We start from the raw sequence: 17,964 nt of genomic DNA on the forward strand, positions 1-17,964 counted from the left end.
CCAATTAATCAAGGTAAATAGATAAGTCAACCTTGAGATTTCTGTTTTTTAAGGAGGCAGAAGACTTTGAAAATTTGTCATCAGATATACAATTTATAAGTTGGTGTTAGTAGGCAGGAATAGATATAATCCTGTAATCTCAAATCATGGTAGTAGACAGATGAGAAAGCAATGCAGAGAAAAGTTATCTTCCAACACAGAACTGGTGAAATTAAGAAACAAATGCACAAAAGGGAAATAGAATTATTTATGTATGCTCCCTATCCCAAAATTTTTATTCTTGAGGGTACTCTTTCTTGCTTCTGTTAATCTTTGCAGAATAGAACTCATATAGTAAAGTTATTAATTACTGCAAATATTATTTATCGTATGTAGTGTAATTTTGAGGGGAAAAAATCAACTCTATGGCTAAATATTTGGGCACTAGGCTAGGCACTTTTAAAGAAGAAATACATTATAAAAAGATTAGAATGTAAATATTCAGTGTACTGTATAAAAAAGAAAACAGTAGCAGCAGAACTGCCATTTACCAAAGGAGGCACTCTTACAGTACACCTTTTAAAACATATTGGTGATTTTTCACTATTCAGGGTGCTTAAATCAAGATAAATAGTTGAACTTTATTAAGAATATTATTTGATATTCATGTAAAATCCATATTTATCAAGTTACATTTATCTTAGCAGATTTTCATTTCCAGTCTTGACTTGTTTTTTGTTTTCTTAAGAATTTGTAAAAATTGTAAATCTACAAGGAAAACTAAAATCAAGTAAGAAACTGGCATCTGAGCTAAGTTTTGATTTTCGCATTGAATCTGTAGGTAAGTCTCCTTTTTTTATTAATGAATTTGAGAAACTTAGTTTTTAGTTGTTGTTCATTCTGTTATTCATTAAAATATTTGTTATGGTTTCATAGAACTTTCTATGAAGATAGATATGTTCTCTATCTGTGCTCTTAAATACAAGTAGCCATTAAACACATGCAGCTGTTAAGCACGTGAAGCATGCCTAGTGCTACATTTTAATTTTTAAATTTTTAATTAAAGTTTAATTGTAAATAGCCACATCTGGCTAGCTGCTACCATGATAGACAGTGCAGGTCCAGATCATATTAAATCTTTTATTGTTGTTTCCTGAATATTTAAAACTTATAATCATTTTTAAAATTTCTGTTCATTGTTCCCTTTGCTGCATCAAGTGAATTACACTTCTCCCAATTCTTTCCAAATCACAAAGGTATTTGTGTGATGTGATAATAGTGTTAGCTATGTTATCATTCTTTGCCATGTAAGATTCTGGTTGGTTTGTGTTGATGTTACTGCTTTTAATTCTATGTATATATAAATAGCTAGTTTCCCACAGGTCTTGTAACCTAATATGCCATTTTAATTTGCTTTCTTGTCAATGAGTGTTTTACTCTCGTAATACTGATTGGTTTTATGATAAAAATTATATTAATAGTTTATCATTATTACAGAACACGTTCTTACGTTTAGGAAAAAAAAGAAAAAGAATATAAAAGGTAGAAAAATTCTATTAAAAAAAAAAAGTTTATCATTGTTGCATTCTCATTGATTATCTGTCAGTATTTTCCCCAGAAGTATTAATAATAGAACTTGTGAAAAATCTATCGTGGCTGGAAACATTGTAAACAATTCATGATATAATTCTACCATAAATCTAAGAAAAACATTACAACATTTTAATATGAGTTTCTCAACTGGAGATTTGCCCTGTCACAAAATACGTTCATGCCTCTGTAACATCTTACATAACAATATTTTGCTTATGATTGGGAAATTTAATTTACTAAAGCAGAACACCTAAACTTTCTATAGATGCCAGGCAAAAGGAATTTTAGAAACTAGTTTTTTCTTTTACTATTTTGTGTACTGGATATTATATGCCAGTTGTTAAGATTTAATATTTCAAGAGAGATTCTAACATATGTAAATCCTTAGTTCTTTTTCATTTTCATGGAAACACACTGGTCCCTTAACTTTTTCAGATGTGCCAAATTATTTAGGGAATTGTAATTGTTACACAAAAGTTTGTTCATCCTAGGCTACCATATCTTCTTGCCAGTAAACCTTGGAATAATTACAAGGATCCTCCTAGATAAAAGAGTACCTTTAAATCACCTCTTAAAAATAAAACCAGTAACTGTTTTTTATTTGTCACAGTTAGTGAAACACATGTGATTTGTCATTGTCAACTACTTTTATTTTTATTGAACTAAATTCTGTTCCCAGAATATTCTTGCATTAACTTTTTACACAGCCAACATTCTAATAAGAAATATAAATAATTTTCAATCACTTTCCTCCATTATGTATGTTTTTCTAATTCTATTTAATTATCTCTAATGCTTATTACATTATAAGCGTTGGTTAAATACTAAGAATTTTATAAGAATTGACTCTAGATCCTAAATATTCATTATGTGGTTAAATTTTGGGTTGTGGGGGTTTGATCTAAAAAATTAATTTTGTAATAAGGAAAATGTAAACATAAATAAAAGATGTTTGCTTAATAGTTACTTCTGGATTATAACAATATTTAAATAACAATATTTTAATCCAAAAATCCAATTATATATGTTTTTATGATTTTATTCATTTAAAAAACAAAAGATACAGCATTTGAAAGACAAATTAATATACCAATATCCAACTTATTAGAAGTTAGCCCACATTTAAATAAATGCCTATTATATTAATATATATGTATATATCTTTGAAAATTTCCATAACCTTGCCTCAGTAAATTACTTGAGCTTAGGCACATCTTAGTCACAAAAATATTGAGAAATAAAGTGGAATTTTGCACCAGGCCCTTGAATAGCCTTATGTTATCATTTATTAAAAACAGGCTGGGCGCCTAGCTCTCTGGGAGGCCAAGGCAGGAGGATTGCTCAAGGTCAGGAGTTAGAAACCAGCCTGAGCTAGAGCGAGACCCTGACTCTACTAAAAAAAATAGAAAGAAATTAATTGGCCAACTAAAAAAATATATAGAAAAAATTAGCCGGGCATGGTGGCACATGCCTGTAGTCCCAGCTACTCGGGAGGCTGAGGCAGGAGGATCACTTGAGCCCAAGAGTTTGAGGTTGCTGTTAGCTAGGCTGACGCCATGGCACTCTAGCCTGGGCAACAGAGTGAGACTCTGTCTCAAAAAAAAAAAAAAAAAAAAAAAGAATAAAAACAGGTAAGGGAAATTTATAGTGAAATACTGTGCTTTGTTTTAATTTCAGTTCTCCCTTATCTTTTTTAGTATGCCTTCAAGACAGCGTGTTGGCTTTCTGGAAACATGGGATGCAGGGTAAAAGCTTCAAGTCAGATGAGGTAAGATTTCTCAAATTACCTTCATTGACCCTCACTAATGATTTAAAATGTTGAAATGTTCATTTTATGCATTTCCTTTCTGAGCCTACGTTACTATGTTTAGTGCCTTTAATGCTATGAACAAATATGTTCTCTTTTGTATTGTATTTTGAAATTCTTTTTACATATAAATAAATATTCCCACCTATTATGTGAATGTAGAATGAGAATGCTTTCAGGAGAAAATGACATCAATCAGCTTTGAATATTTCAGTTTATCTAGTTATTGACCCATGTCACTAGGTCCCTGTACTTGAGGAAACTTACAGTCATACTTACTACCGTAGGTTAATTGTTCTTAAATGCTGTTTCCATTGTGTCACTCCTGTGATTTTAATTCTACAGAAGATACCTGTTTCTTACCATATCAAGCACTAATTCTATTTCCTAAGTCTCTATTATATTAATAATAACTCATCTTGCTTAGCTCTTTCTTTCTGCTTATGTTCTCATCCTTCAAGTTGGGCCTAGGTGAAATCTTAACCTCTTTCATAAGGTAATATTGAGCCACTCCAGTCCACAATGATTGGAACATCTCTGAACTTAATACTGTAAAAATCAGCTCTCCCTAGCATAGCACCTAATTTATTTTCTGATTCAAGTTTATTAATTCTGTCTTCCCAGCTAGACTGCAAACTCTTTGATATCAGATGATTTTTATACTAAGTCCATATTGTCTTAGTTTGGATTCCTCTAAAAGCAGACAAGGACTCAAGTGCAGGTAGTTTATTTGGGAGTAGATTCCAGAAAACAAGTGCTGGAATGACGAATGTAAAATGGAGAGGGGCAAAAAACCAATAAAGAGCATATTAATAAGCTGGTTCTCACTGTAGGCAACCAGGGCTTAATCCAGTAGACCATTGAGGAATGGGGTAGAGTACACATCAGAATTGACTCATTTGTATGTGGGGAAGCTGGAGCATTTATGTGCCAGCTCTTATCCCATGTTGGTTAAGAGTTGCCCCCATGGGTAGAAACTCCCCACACTTTGGGATGGTACCTGCACATGGCTGAGCACCTCTGCTTTGGAGAAAGCAGAGCAGAGTGTACTGTAGTGTACACTACCATTAGACACTGTACGCGAGACTGTCCACCACAGCTATGCAGAAATCAGATGGGCCACGGGGTGCCACCTCAAGCATCTGCACTGTGATAAAAGGAAAGAGCAGGGTCTCCAGTCTTGCCAATCTCTATTCAAATCTTGATTCTACCCATTATATTGAACAAGTTATTTAACCTCTCTGAATCTTAGTTTCGAGAATTACAGTGCATATCCCAAAGATTTCTTAGGAGTGTGCTGACCCATGCCAAATATTCCATAAATATTCGTTCATTTCTACTAATAGGCAGCCAAAAGAAGCTTAATGAAATTTATTTTATTTAAGGAAGTGAGTCCATCAAAAATTATTCATTCTGAGGCCGGGCGCGGTAGCTCACACCTGTAATCCTAGCACTCTGGGAGGCCGAGCCGGGAGGATCACTCAAGGTCAGGAGTTCAAAACCAGCCTGAGCAAGAGCGAGACCTCATCTCTACTAAAAAAATAGAAAGAAATTAATTGGCCAGCTAAAAACATATAGAAAAAATTAGCCAGGCATGATGGTGCATGCCTGTAGTCCCAGCTATTCAGGAGGCTGAGGCAGGAGGATCGCTTGAGCCCAGGAGTTTGAGGTTGCTGTGAGCTAGGCTGACGCCACTGCACTTCTAGCCCGGGCAACAAAGTGAGACTCTATCTCAAAAAAAAAAAAAAAATTATTCATTCTGTTTAATAATTGCTCTAAATTATTTTTAAATTATTATTTAAGCACTGTGAGGACTAAAGTCTAACTAATAAATATTTTCTTTCATAGGTTACCCAGGAGATTTCAGACGAAACAAGAGTTTTTCGCTTATTAGGATCAGACAGGTAATAGTTTGGTTGTATTAATTTAATTACCAAAGGAGTTCAAAGGTTGTGCTCTTAATTATACTCTCAGCCTTTAAATGTGTTTCAAACAGAACTCTTAGAGGACTCATTAACTTAGAGAAATTTCTCCGTGTCTTATTGAAAGAGTGGATATTTTAATAAGTTGGTTAGGCAATCTTTTGTCAATATGAGGATCATGAATCTAGAGAAAGTTATACTCAACCAAGACAAAATGTGTTAATGTCCCTAATACCATGACATATATTTTAGGCCCCTTTGTTTTCATCATTACTTCCTGGTGTGTTAACCTTCTATTAACTATTACAAATATGTACCTCTTGATATTACAATATGTACCTCTAGATATTTGCTTTTATATCAGAAGATGTTCGACTCAGTTTCTGAAGTCAATCTAAGTTAGAAGGAATTATGAGGCCTCTTTGTGATCAAAATGAATGACAAGTTCCAAAACTGTGCCATTTTAATGAAAAAAATGTAATAGCTTTTGTTCCCCAAAGTCTATTGTCTACCTCTATAACTAACAAAATACCCATTCCTTCCTGTTTTCCCACTAAAAGTTGTCAATGCAGCAAAACTGGCTATAGTACTATGTATTGTTCTGAGACAAGGATTAAGAACCTCCAGACTTCAAGTCCACACATTTATTGCTTAAATATTAGACACTTGTGGAAGGGAGGGTCTGGAGTTACAACTCTATAAAAATTTTGGAAGGCAGCTTTGCTTACCACTATACCACCAATGCTGGCATCTATAAAAATTTTGTAGAAAGTTTTATAAGGAGAAAAGGGATTTTTTTTTTTGAAAAATGATGACTACTTTAGTGAATAGAAAAGGTAAGCCCACAAAGCATGGCAACTTAGTTACTAGTCCAGCAAAAAAAAAGAAAGTAAGAAAGAAAGAATTTGAGGATCACCTGGTAAATAATTCTAGAACTAGATTGGGAGTCTGTCTGCTTCTGAATTATGGATCATCCAATGATCCTGGTGCAAATAACACATTTTAATGAGACATAGTATCGGAGAATTCTGCTTGATAGGGGGTTGGTATCAGAAGCTGTTTTTCTCAGTTGCTTGTTTCCTTGCGCCTCTTCCTCCCAGAGTTTTCTTCTTCACTATTCCCTTCTTTGTCCGTATTCTCTCCACTTTCTTTCACTATTTGCTCCTAAAAAAAAACAACTTTTTTCAGACCACTGCCTTGTTCTACTTACCTTTTTACTTGAGCATCTCCTTGATTTTAAGATAGATATCTTAACCAAAGTTTTTGTTTTGTCTTAATTTAAAAGTGGTTAAAAATTTATTTTTTTCTTTAAGTATAGATGTTTGTATTTAGCAAAAAGAAAAAAAATGTTAAGTATGTCAAAATATTAAGTGTTTAACTGGGCAGTTGGATTATAGGTAATTTTATTTTACCCTTCTATTTTTCTGTAATGTATAATATAAAGTATATATTACTTTTGTATTGTTTATTACAAAAGTAATAAGCTAGGTGTAGAAAATTTACATAGAAAAATAAAAAGTATATGTACAGTCTCTCCTCCTACTCCCCTTCTAGACGTTTTTCTTTGCATAGGTATATTATTTTTTGGTTTGTTCTCAAACTCCTCTTCCCCACAATTAAAATGCTATGGTATGGCAATAGATTGATTTTTTTTTTTCTTTCTTTCTTCCCATCACTCTTTTCATTGGACTGCTTTCCTTATCTTTTCCAGTGACAAGGGAGAGGAGCCTCATTTCATACTTTTTTTTAATCATTTTATTTTATGATACCTTGAAGAACAGTTTGGATGAGTGTCTCTTAGAGTCCCATTTTATTCTCTCAGCCTTTCTCCCATCCCCTTCCTGTTAGTGTAAATTCCTAAAGTATTACTATGCCTTTTGTTAACATACATGACTAAGCAAGTTTGGTTTTAGTTGGAATAAGATAGACTAAAATATTTTCAATATTTCAATATTATTTCAAGTTGTGTTTTTCAGCTTTAAAATGTAAAGCTGAATTTGATAGTGTATCTGTAATCTTTATGTAATTTTATGAGCCTTTTGTTTTCGTTTAATTGCAGGGTTGTCGTTTTGGAAAGTAGGCCAACAGAAAATCCTACGGCACACAGCAATCTCTACATCTTGGCTGGACATGAAAATAGTTACTAAGCAACAGAAACTGATCTCAAATGACAGGAAAATGAATATACTCTATTGAAAGCAAAAATATTTTAAGGAAATTCAGTACAAACTGCACTATGACTTGCTTTAACTATTATGGGTTATATCTCAAATGGGTTATATCTCAAATGATCTGTTCTTTAGGGTAAAATTCAATATTTTCTACAGCTGGAAACAGCTAGTCTATCTGTTGCCACTGTGTGGTGGTTATATCAAGTTTGCTTAATAAAAGCTATGAGACAAATAGTACTCTACTTCCAGGAAACACAGTCTTTTTTAAAAAAAATAATGTTTGTAACAAGGGTGCCATGGTATTTTTAGATAACTCATGATTATCTTGAGAGATAAATTTAGTTACCGTTTTATCATTTTATACCATGTTTTATTCCTTCTTAATGAACATAATTTGATAAAGAAATTATCACATAAGCCTTTCACTTTTATATTGGCCATTCTGTATGTTTTTGTAAAATAGAATATTTAATCTTTATTTATTAATCTCTTGCTGGAGTGGTGTAATGTATCTAACTTTTAGCAAAGGAGGGTTGCAGAGCAGCTTAAATTGTTTTATAATGTATAAAAATTTTGTTTACCTTTTAAAAGTAGTACTTTGGAGGTTCAACACATATATGCAATTTTGTTTAACAAAAGTATTTTGTAATACAATTTCATGCAGAATTAACCTTTAAAGGGAGTTTTGTGTTTTCAACTATTAATACAAATAGTTGTATCCTTACAGAAGATATTGATGATGGTTGAAATATCCTTAGAAAGGGGTGTGTATGTCTTCATATGACTACCATGTGTATGTATTCTTGACAAGCAGTATAATATACCTGTGATTTTTTTTTACATTAGGGATAATACATAAGAAATTAATCTTCATATATATTATCATCCCTAATGTGTGGGGGGAGTATTTAACTACCCACGATATGTATTTTACTTATACTATGCCAGAGGGGAAACTGTAAAGTAATTACACATGTAATCTTGGGCTTTTCATATATGTAGGTGTTCATTTTGAGTAGGTTTAAGAAGAAAAAGATCTTTAAATGAATTGAATTCCTGATGGGATAGTATAAATAAGTATTGTAAAAGCCAGTATTCTAAAAATAAGAAAGGATGGGTCATTTTTTAGTTTACTTTTCTCTTGCTATTGTTAGTGTTCAACATTAAAGTGTTACATCGGTACCTGTTGTCTTAATGCAGTTATTGAGAACAGTTAGCATTGAGATGATGAACAAGTGGTTGGCAATAGCAAACTGTAGAATTATTCTGACCAGTTACTTGAGAGGAAAACAGTATAACTATATCATTCCATATATAGCAGTTCTGTAAAATAATTATTATTCTCATCTCCATTTTTCAGATGAGGAAAAAGGGTTAGCAAGGTTAAGAGATCTACCCAATTCACATAGTAATTTAGTGGTTGAGCCAGACCATGAGTCTTCTGACTCTGTTCTTTTCACTATGCAAATGCAAATAATAAAATGTTATACAAATGAAATATAAAGTTATTTGTTATTTAAAAACGCACATGTGATATGATTTCAGTAAGTGTGTGGCTGTTATTTTAGATATGTTAAATGGCGCCTCTAGACCAAGGAACACTAATACCATAGATGGCAGGGATCTATCCTCCAAACAGGGAGCATTTACATGATAGATACAAACACCAACATCATCCTTGCTCACTGAATCCTGGCAGCCAGATCGTCACCATCCTAACAGAATATTGGAAGAGTCTTCTGTGTGAAATCTAGCCAGTGCATATAAGAAGACTTCATTAAGATCCTGATGTCAGAGGCGTCTTTGCTAAACTTCCCAGCTAAATATCACTACAGTGAAAATCACAGTAGGCCTGCCTACCACCCCACACATCACGTCCAGAGCTTGCAGTTAGTCTTTTAGTCCTATGCTATTAAAAACAAGCATGCAAAACAAAACAAAACGAGCAAGCAACCAAGAATTATAAGAAATCTGACCAAAGCCACTGCATAAAAAAGAAGAAACAATCAGGGGGAAAAAAGCACTTAGAGGAATCAGACTATGCAGGGTAAAGAAAATGTCAAAAGAAAAAATATCTTCAGAAAGTTGTTGCAACCATGAATCGAGCAGAATACTTTTAAAAAGAGCTTTTCACACAATTGCAAAGCTGTGGAAACAACCCAAATGCCCATCAATTCATGAGTGGATTAACAAAATGTGGTATATGTATACCATGGAATACTACTCAGCTTTAAGAAACAATGGTGATATAGCACCTCTTGTATATTCCTGGTTAGAGCTGGAACACATTCTACTAAGTGAAGTATCTCAAGAATGGAAAAACCAGCACCACATGTACTCACCAGCAAATTGGTATTAACGGATCAACACCGAAGTGGACATATAGGAGTAACATTTATCGGGTGTCGGGAAGGTGGGAGGAGGGGAGGGGAATATACAGCCACAACTAGTAAGATGTGCAACGTTTGGGGGATGGACACGCTTGAAGCTCTTACTCAAGGGGGGAGGGGGCATGGGCAATATATGTAACCTTAACACTTGTACCCCCATAATATGCTAGAATAAAAAAATAAAATAGATTCATAAGTGTTTGCATTTCCATAAAAAATATTGAAAATTTTAAAAAAATTAAAAAAAGAGCTTTTCAAAAAACAAAAAGAGCTCCTGGTAAATAATATGGTAGTATAGCTGAATAATTCAATTAGAAGGTTTAGAATATAAAGTTGAAGAAATTTCTCAAAAAATAAAGCAAAAAGACAAATAAATATTGGAAATATTGAAGAAAAAAAAAAAACAGCCTAGGAAGCCCAATATCCAATCTCCCAGAGTTCTAAAAAGAACAGAGAAAATAGAGAAAAAATCAATAGAGTATTTCAGTAAGTTTTTCCAGTGTTGAAAAACATCATAATCTAGATTGAAAGCACATAGTGGATGACAAAGATCTAGACCAAAGCATATCATGAAATTTCAAGGACATTGCAGTCACCGGGCGTGGTGGATCACGCCTGTAATCCTAGCTCTCTGGGAGGCCAAAGTGGGCGGATTGCTCAAGGTCAGGAGTTCGAAACCAGCCTGAGCAAGAGCAAGACCCCGTCTCTACTATAAATAGAAAGAAATTAATTGGCCAACTAATATATATAGAAAAAATTAGCCGGGCATGGTGGTGCATGCCTGTAGTCCCAGCTACTTGGGAGGCTGAGGCAGAAGGATTGCTTGAGCCAGGAGTTTGAGGTTGCTGTGAGCTAGGCTGACACCATGGCACTCACTCTAGCCTAGGCAACAAAGCGAGACTCTGTCTCAAAAAAAAAAAAAAAAAAAGGACACGTGCAGGTCAGACACCAGGGAATAGCTTCAAATTTCAATAAAAGCAATGCCTTCAAACTTTGAAAGAAATTTCCAACCTGAAATTCAGTATCCAACTAAATGTTACATAAAGGTAAAATGAAGATGCTTTTAGTCATACAAGGTCTCAACAGATTTACCTCCCATATGCCCTTTCTCAAGAAGCTAATAGAGAATGTGCTTCATAAAAATAAAGGTATAAACCAAGCAAAATGAAGACATAGGATGCAGAAGATGAGATTCAGCATAGGAGAGATTAAGGAAATCCCCAGACGACGGTGATGGAGTTTCTGAGGTTGAGCACTGCACCAGGCATAGAGAATATATTGAAGCATATCAGAAGATTCTGCTGATACTTTTCAGAAAGATTAAAATATCTGACACATCTCAGTATCTTAAGAGTTAGACAACCAGCAGAGTAAGAGCTTCTTCCTCTAATAAAGCCTGAGTCAAGAACATGTCTTAGTTTATTTTAGAGATTCCAGAAAATAAGAGTGAAGGACTTGTGATATTGAGGTGCAGGAGGGAAAAGTCAATATAAGGGTGCATTATTGAGGTCATTGCTGTGTAGACACCAGGTCCACAAAGAAGCTATGTGACAGCTCCTGGAAGACAAGCGGCTGGAGCATTTATCTGTAGACCGTCATTCTTCACTGGTTAATTTGCTGCCAAGAGCATTTTATCTCCTTACACATGGGGCAGCTTGTACATGGGCCAACTAGGCTCCTTAAGTGTCAAAAAAAGCCCTGAGGCAGAAAGCTGAAAGAGTGTGAAATGAGTCTTAGTTTCCATGGAACTGGCCTCTGGCTGAAATCAAAGGTGGGTGGAGGAGATGTTTTTCAAGGCTCCAGAGTTCAATAAGTGATGATACTTATTCTAAGCAAAAACTTACCTAAGATTGAAACGAACCAAAAAACTAACAATTATTAACTCCAGGAAAGCAAAGTGTTATGCAGAAAAGAAAAAGTAAACTGAGGCTGAACGTCATAAGAATATTAATAGTAAATACTCTAATCAAATTACAACATAATTATATTGGGAGAAGTGAAGACATAGTGTTGTAGAGGTTAGGTAGAAAAGTTATAGTCTTCCACAGTGGAAAATCAATGGATAATATCTAAAAATTAAAAATCAAGGGATTACATCAAACTAAAAACCTGCACAGCAAAGGAAACAACAGAGCGAAGAGACAACATACATAATGGGAGAAAATATTTGCAAACCATACATCTGGTTAATATCCAAAATACATAATGAACTCAGCCCAGTAACAGGAGACATCCCTATTTATTTATTTAGAGACAGAGTCTCGCTCTGTTGCCTGGGCTAGAGTGCCGTGGCGTCAGCCTAGCTCACAGCAACCTCAAACTCCTGGGCTTAAGCAATCCTGCCTCAGCCTCCCGAGTAGCTGGGACTACAGGCATGTGCCACCATGCCTGGCTAATTTTTTCCTATTTTTAGTAGAGATGGGGTCTCGCTGTTGCTCAGGCTGGTCTTGAACTCCTGAGCTCAAAAGATCCGCCCACCTCGGCCTTCCAGAGTGCTAGGATTACAGGCGTGAGCCACCGCACCCAAACATCCCAATTTAAAAATGAGCAAAGGACCTGAATAGATACTTCTCAAAAGAAGACCTACAAATGGCCAACATATTGTATATGAAAAAAATGCTTTACATCAGTAATCATGGAAATACAAATTAAAACCACAATGAAATATCACCTGACCTTGTTACAGTAGCTGTTATAAAGAAGATAAAAGATAAGTGCTGGCAAAGGGAACCATTGCACAGTGTTGGTGGGAATGCAAATTAGTACAACCATTAAGGAAAACAATATGGAAGTTCCTCAAAATAATAAAAATGGAACTAACATATGATCCAGCACTACCACTACTGAGTATACATCCAAAGGAAATAAAATCAATATGTCAGAGATACCTGCACTCCCATATCCACTCATAATTGCCAAGATATCAAATCAATCTAAGTGTCAACACGGATTAACCTGAAGGACGCTACGTTAAGTGCAATAAGTCAGGCACAAAAGAACAAATACTGCATGATCTCACTTTTATGTGGAATCTAAAAAAGTAGAATTCATAGAGAGTAGAATAGTGGTTATGGGAGGCACACTATGGGGTTGGTCAAAGAGATGTTGGTCAAAGGATACAAAATTTCAGGATTTTTTTAAAAGATTATTTAGCAACATGGAAATAAAATAATCTGATAGAAGAAGGAAAAGTTTTGAGGATGGAAGGATGGGGGAAGGGTATGCTTTTTTGGTAATGAACTTTGCAAGACTATTAAATTCTTTATGTGCATGTATACATGATTTTTTAATCCTAACGGAAATTTTAAATAAGAGCATGAACCCTTACCTGACAGAAACAGTATGAACAAATATGTAACAAGTCCAGATTCTTATTGTCCCTTACACATAGTAGGCATTCAATAAATATTGATTGCAGCTAATGTATACATAATGTGGAAGGGGCAAAAGTAATTAGAAAAAAAAAGCTGAGTGAAGTAAATCCAGAAGGTCTTGTGAGAGAAAGCATTTTCATCAAACTACATTTTTTGGCTAAGCCTCTTATCCAGCCTTCACTCCTACTATTCTGCCAAGCACCTGGCACACTGGCACATAGAGGCCGTGATCAGTCCAGCTTCATTGCTTGACTCAATGGCTCTTCCTAAAATACTCATTTTTTTTTTTTACCAAAAACTTAAATCTTTTACTTCACTCAAGGAATTCAGTTCAATCCACAAATTTCTGTGACAACTCTGCTTAATCCAGATGATTTTCTGGATTAATTCAGAATTTCTACAGTACATATGGATTATACTTTTCTATGTAACAGTCAGTTGCCACTTACCAGCTGAACCACTTACCACTCACCTTAGACAACTTATTCAACCTCTCTGGGCCTCCGTTTCCCTATCTGTTGATTGGAAATAATGGTCACTTCATATGAGTATTAGGGGGATTGAATGACATAATGAACATTGCTTTCTTGCTTATATAATTACTCATTTAAAAGAAAAGTTGGCTCCTTTATTTTTCACCAAGAAGGTCATTAAGGGTATAAAAGGTACATTTTCATTCTTCAGATCCTTTCAGTATGTCACATATTGGTAGACTTTACATGGGGCTTTTAGAGTTTTTTCTAATTCTTTATATGGCTTTTCATTATAGAAATAACCAATATCTGTATCAGATCTCCAATAAACTTTCCTGTACCAAACCTAGCAGAAGAGATCATTCTAGACTTTATTTCAGACTGTTCCAAGTTGATCTTATTTAAGAGAATAGCAAGAAATATTTGTTAAGAAATTTACTACATTGATATTGGGAACAAGTCAAATATTCTTATTCTCACCACTTGTTAGTCATCATACTAGAAGTTCTAGCCAGTTCCATAAACAAAAAAACTTAAGAAAAAGAAATTGAAAAATTAAAGGATTTGGAAAGGAATGAAAATGTCATTTGCAAATAAATTGTTCATAATTAAGTGAATTTACAGAAGTAGCTGGATACACTGTCAAATATATACCTGCAATAAAGAGAATGAACTTTTTAACGGATACCATTTATAATACAAAAACCTATCAAATACCTAGGAATTAATATAAAATGGAAGATGCAAGATCTCTATGCTGAAAACTGCAAAACAATACTGAAAAATTAAAGTAGACCAAAATAAATAGCAGATTATGCCATATTAATGAATTATAAGGTTCTCAGTATTATGAAAATGTCAATGTGTGTGGTCCCAGTAAATATCTTGTGGTTTGACAAGTAGATTCTAAAATTACATGAAATGCAAAGGGCCAGAAGTAGTCAAGGCAATCTTGAAAAAGAAAAACCTGGGCATTGTAGGCTACCAAATTTCTAAGAGTTATAAAAAGCTACTGTAGCAGTTAAGATAATATGACATTAGCACAAAGATAGACAAGTCAATGAAATACAATCACGAGAGCCCAGAAACAAACTTACCTTATGTATGACCAGGGTACACTGCAGTGGAATGAAGGAAAAGATAGCCTTTTTTAAAAGTTATATTGAACATTTATTGGAAACAATAATGGAAAAATCCAATAAATCTTGCTATCTCACACACTACACAAAAATAAATACCAGATGGATTGTACGTAATCTCAAATATAAAACTATGGCATTTAAAAAAAAAACTAATATCTTCATGGACTTGAGATATGGAAAGATTTCTTAAACAGTGAACATTAATCTTTGACTATAAATAAAAAGTTAGTACTATGGACTTTATTAAAATTAAGATTATCCATCCAAGACATCTTTAGAATCTTTAGAATTCTTTTCAAGAATGAAAAGGTAAGCCACAGAATAGAAAAAGAGACATATTACATATATCCATGAAAGACCTACCCAAAGGATATAAAGAACTTAAAAATTCCCAGGTATGATGTGTGCAAAAAGTAAGAAAAAAAAAAACCTAAAAAATTACCTATTGGCTACAATATACACTGTTCTGGTGATGGGTACACTAAAAGCCCTGATTCAGCTTTGTACAATTCATCCATGTAAAAAAAACAGTTGTACCCTCTAAATCTATTGAAATAAAAAATACAGGGAAAAAAAGGCAGACAACCCAATAGGAAAATGGGCAAAAGATTTTAACAGGCTGTCTACAAAAGGAAATACCCAAGTAGTTAATAAACATGTGACAATGTATTTAACTTAATTGGTTATCAAAGAAATGTTCCTTTTAAATGGATGCTGGGCTGGTAAAGGCAACAGATGTCCTGTGTAGCTATAAACCACCACTTGTGAAGCTTAAAAAAACAAAACCACTTACTACATGAGGGAAATGTTTCGTTTCATCATGGTATTTAACCACATGTTGTTTCCTCAGTAATTTTGGTAAGTGTAAGATTTAGCACGCTATAAATATGGCATTTAATTTGGGGTATATGACTTCATCCTGGTCATGTTTCTCAAAGCTAAGTCTTCCTGGACTAGTTACTTCACTGTGATTATCTTGTGACGACTAAAGGACACAAGAGAATCTAGAGATTTATGTTAGTCATTGAGCACCTGCCAGGACATCCCAGCCATTTGACATGTAAATGCTCTATATAAAGCACTGGCTCTGGGTCAAGCTTTCAAGTCTATAATTATTTCTAAGTTTGGGGTTTCTGAAAACCCATAGTGGATAACAATGTCCGTTTAAATTCCTTAAAGCCCAATTCCAAAATCTCCACCTCCAGGATTTCACCTCTTATGTGTTCTTTAATAAAGCTCCGACCGGGTGCAGTGGCTTACGCCTGTAATCCTAGCACTCTGGGAGGCTGAGGCGGGTGGATTGCTCAAGGTCAGGAGTTCAAAACCAGCCTGAGCAAGAGGGAGACCCCGTCTCTACTATAAATAGAAAGAAATTAATTGGCCAACTAATATATATAGAAAAAATTAGCCGGGCATGGTGGCGCATGCCTGTAGTCCCAGCTACTTGGGAGGCTGAGGCAGCAGGATTGCTTGAGCCCAGGAGATTGAGGCTGAGGCAGCAGGATTGCTTGAGCCCAGGAGTTTGAGGTTGCTGTGAGCTAGGCTGACACCAGGGCACTCAGTCTAGGCTGGGCAACAAAGCGAGACTCTGTCTCAAAAAAATAAAAATAAATAAAATAAATAAAAAGCTCCTATTATCTATATAATAGGTAGTTATTTATTTTCTCTCTTAAAGATAAGAAGCAATGAAACTTATATTTGCATCCCCAGCACCTAACAGTTCCTGACACATAGTATCAAGAATTGTGTGTTTTGTGCACAATGTCTAGGCGTTGAGCACACTTGTAGCTCTGTCTTGGGTGATGACAAGGAAATATATGGAACCAAAGCGTTTGTACCCCCATAATATTCTGAAATTTTTTTAAATTAAATTTTTAAAAAGATTAAATAAATCTGAAAACCTATAAAAAAACTGTGTTCAGTAAATGTTGTATCAAACTACAATAGAATGAATATCATGAGTCAGTAATGGAGTAAATCATTCATAGGTATAACTCTTAAGAAAATTTTTCTTTGACTCTTAAGAGTCTATTTTCTGTAAGATACAGATAAATCGTAGATACCTGCCAGTTTTCTGAAAATGAGAACAGTAGTGGGAGTAAATTATTTAAATATATTGAGTGTAGGTATATCATCAGGGTCTAGAAAACAAACAGACACCAAACTATTATCATAGAAGGGAATTAATATAGGGAACTGTTACACAATTGGAGGATTGAAAGAGTAAGAATAGGACACTGAGATAACTCGGTGGTAAAAAGCCACTACCACCAACAGGGTTCGAGGGATTACTAGAACCTGGGGGCTCAGAAGAGAGATCCACAATGTTAGTGCTCTGAGCTCTGAAGAGGCTGCTGCCTTCCTGCCACTGGCTCCTCAGGTGCTCGGAGGAAGGGCTCATGATGTTGGGGCTCAGCACTCGGGGAGAGGGAGCTGCCTGGACGGATGGCTCTGAAGGTGTGTCATAGGCTGGTGGAAAGAAGCTGCAGCTATAGGGAACTTCCAAGAAAGGAAGAAGAAGCAAATACATTTTTCTTTTCCTTCTCCTATCCACTCTTCTCCTACTGTCTCCAGTTGGTAGAAGCTAACTGGAATGGATTTTGGAAGTATAGTTTGCAGAGTTCTAATCCCAGCATAACAGAACAGAATATAGAAGGGTTGGTTTGTAGCAGAAAGACATTAAATAAATGAGTATTTCTACTCATTTATTTATTTACTCATAGAGGCAATATTTAACCTAGATTGTTATGCAGCGACCACTTCAAATATAATCCCCCAAAGAGGGGCTAAATGCCATCTAAAACAATGTAAAGGACAAAACGTCAACTATTATATCTGTGTCAGTTTCCCTTAACAACTTACTTTCTAGTGTCTGTGGAGTAAAGTTGGAATTTTAAAGGCACTAAATGGAGGTATAAGTGCTTTACATCCATTTTACTATGGCCCTTTACCAGTGTTTTTTAGAAAGACTTAGTAAGGGAAGACTCGTGATATTTTTTGGCAACTAACGTCTAAATAAATTCTATACCAATTACTTTTTCTTTGTATTTCCATTTGCATCTCTTCTAGTACCACTAAGTTTTAGCAAGAGCAACTTAGAACAGAAAATTTCA

General features: G+C 34.7%; 1 protein-coding gene across 1 annotated transcript in view; it reads left to right on the forward strand.

Annotated features, from left to right (window-relative positions):
* The window catches only part of MAP4K5 (mitogen-activated protein kinase kinase kinase kinase 5), a 95,656-nt gene extending 87,907 nt beyond the window's left edge, over positions 1 to 7,749 (forward strand). Inside the window, exons 30-33 of the mRNA XM_012757891.2 lie at positions 728 to 820; positions 3,270 to 3,340; positions 5,228 to 5,283; positions 7,361 to 7,749. Coding sequence (XP_012613345.1) covers positions 728 to 820; positions 3,270 to 3,340; positions 5,228 to 5,283; positions 7,361 to 7,448 — 308 coding nt within the window. The 3' untranslated portion in view covers positions 7,449 to 7,749. The remainder of the gene's footprint in view (positions 1 to 727; positions 821 to 3,269; positions 3,341 to 5,227; positions 5,284 to 7,360) is intronic.
* Positions 7,750 to 17,964: the final 10,215 nt, after the last annotated feature.

This window comes from Microcebus murinus, chromosome 6, assembly GCF_040939455.1.
Source record: "Microcebus murinus isolate Inina chromosome 6, M.murinus_Inina_mat1.0, whole genome shotgun sequence".
Classification (NCBI taxonomy): domain Eukaryota; kingdom Metazoa; phylum Chordata; class Mammalia; order Primates; family Cheirogaleidae; genus Microcebus; species Microcebus murinus.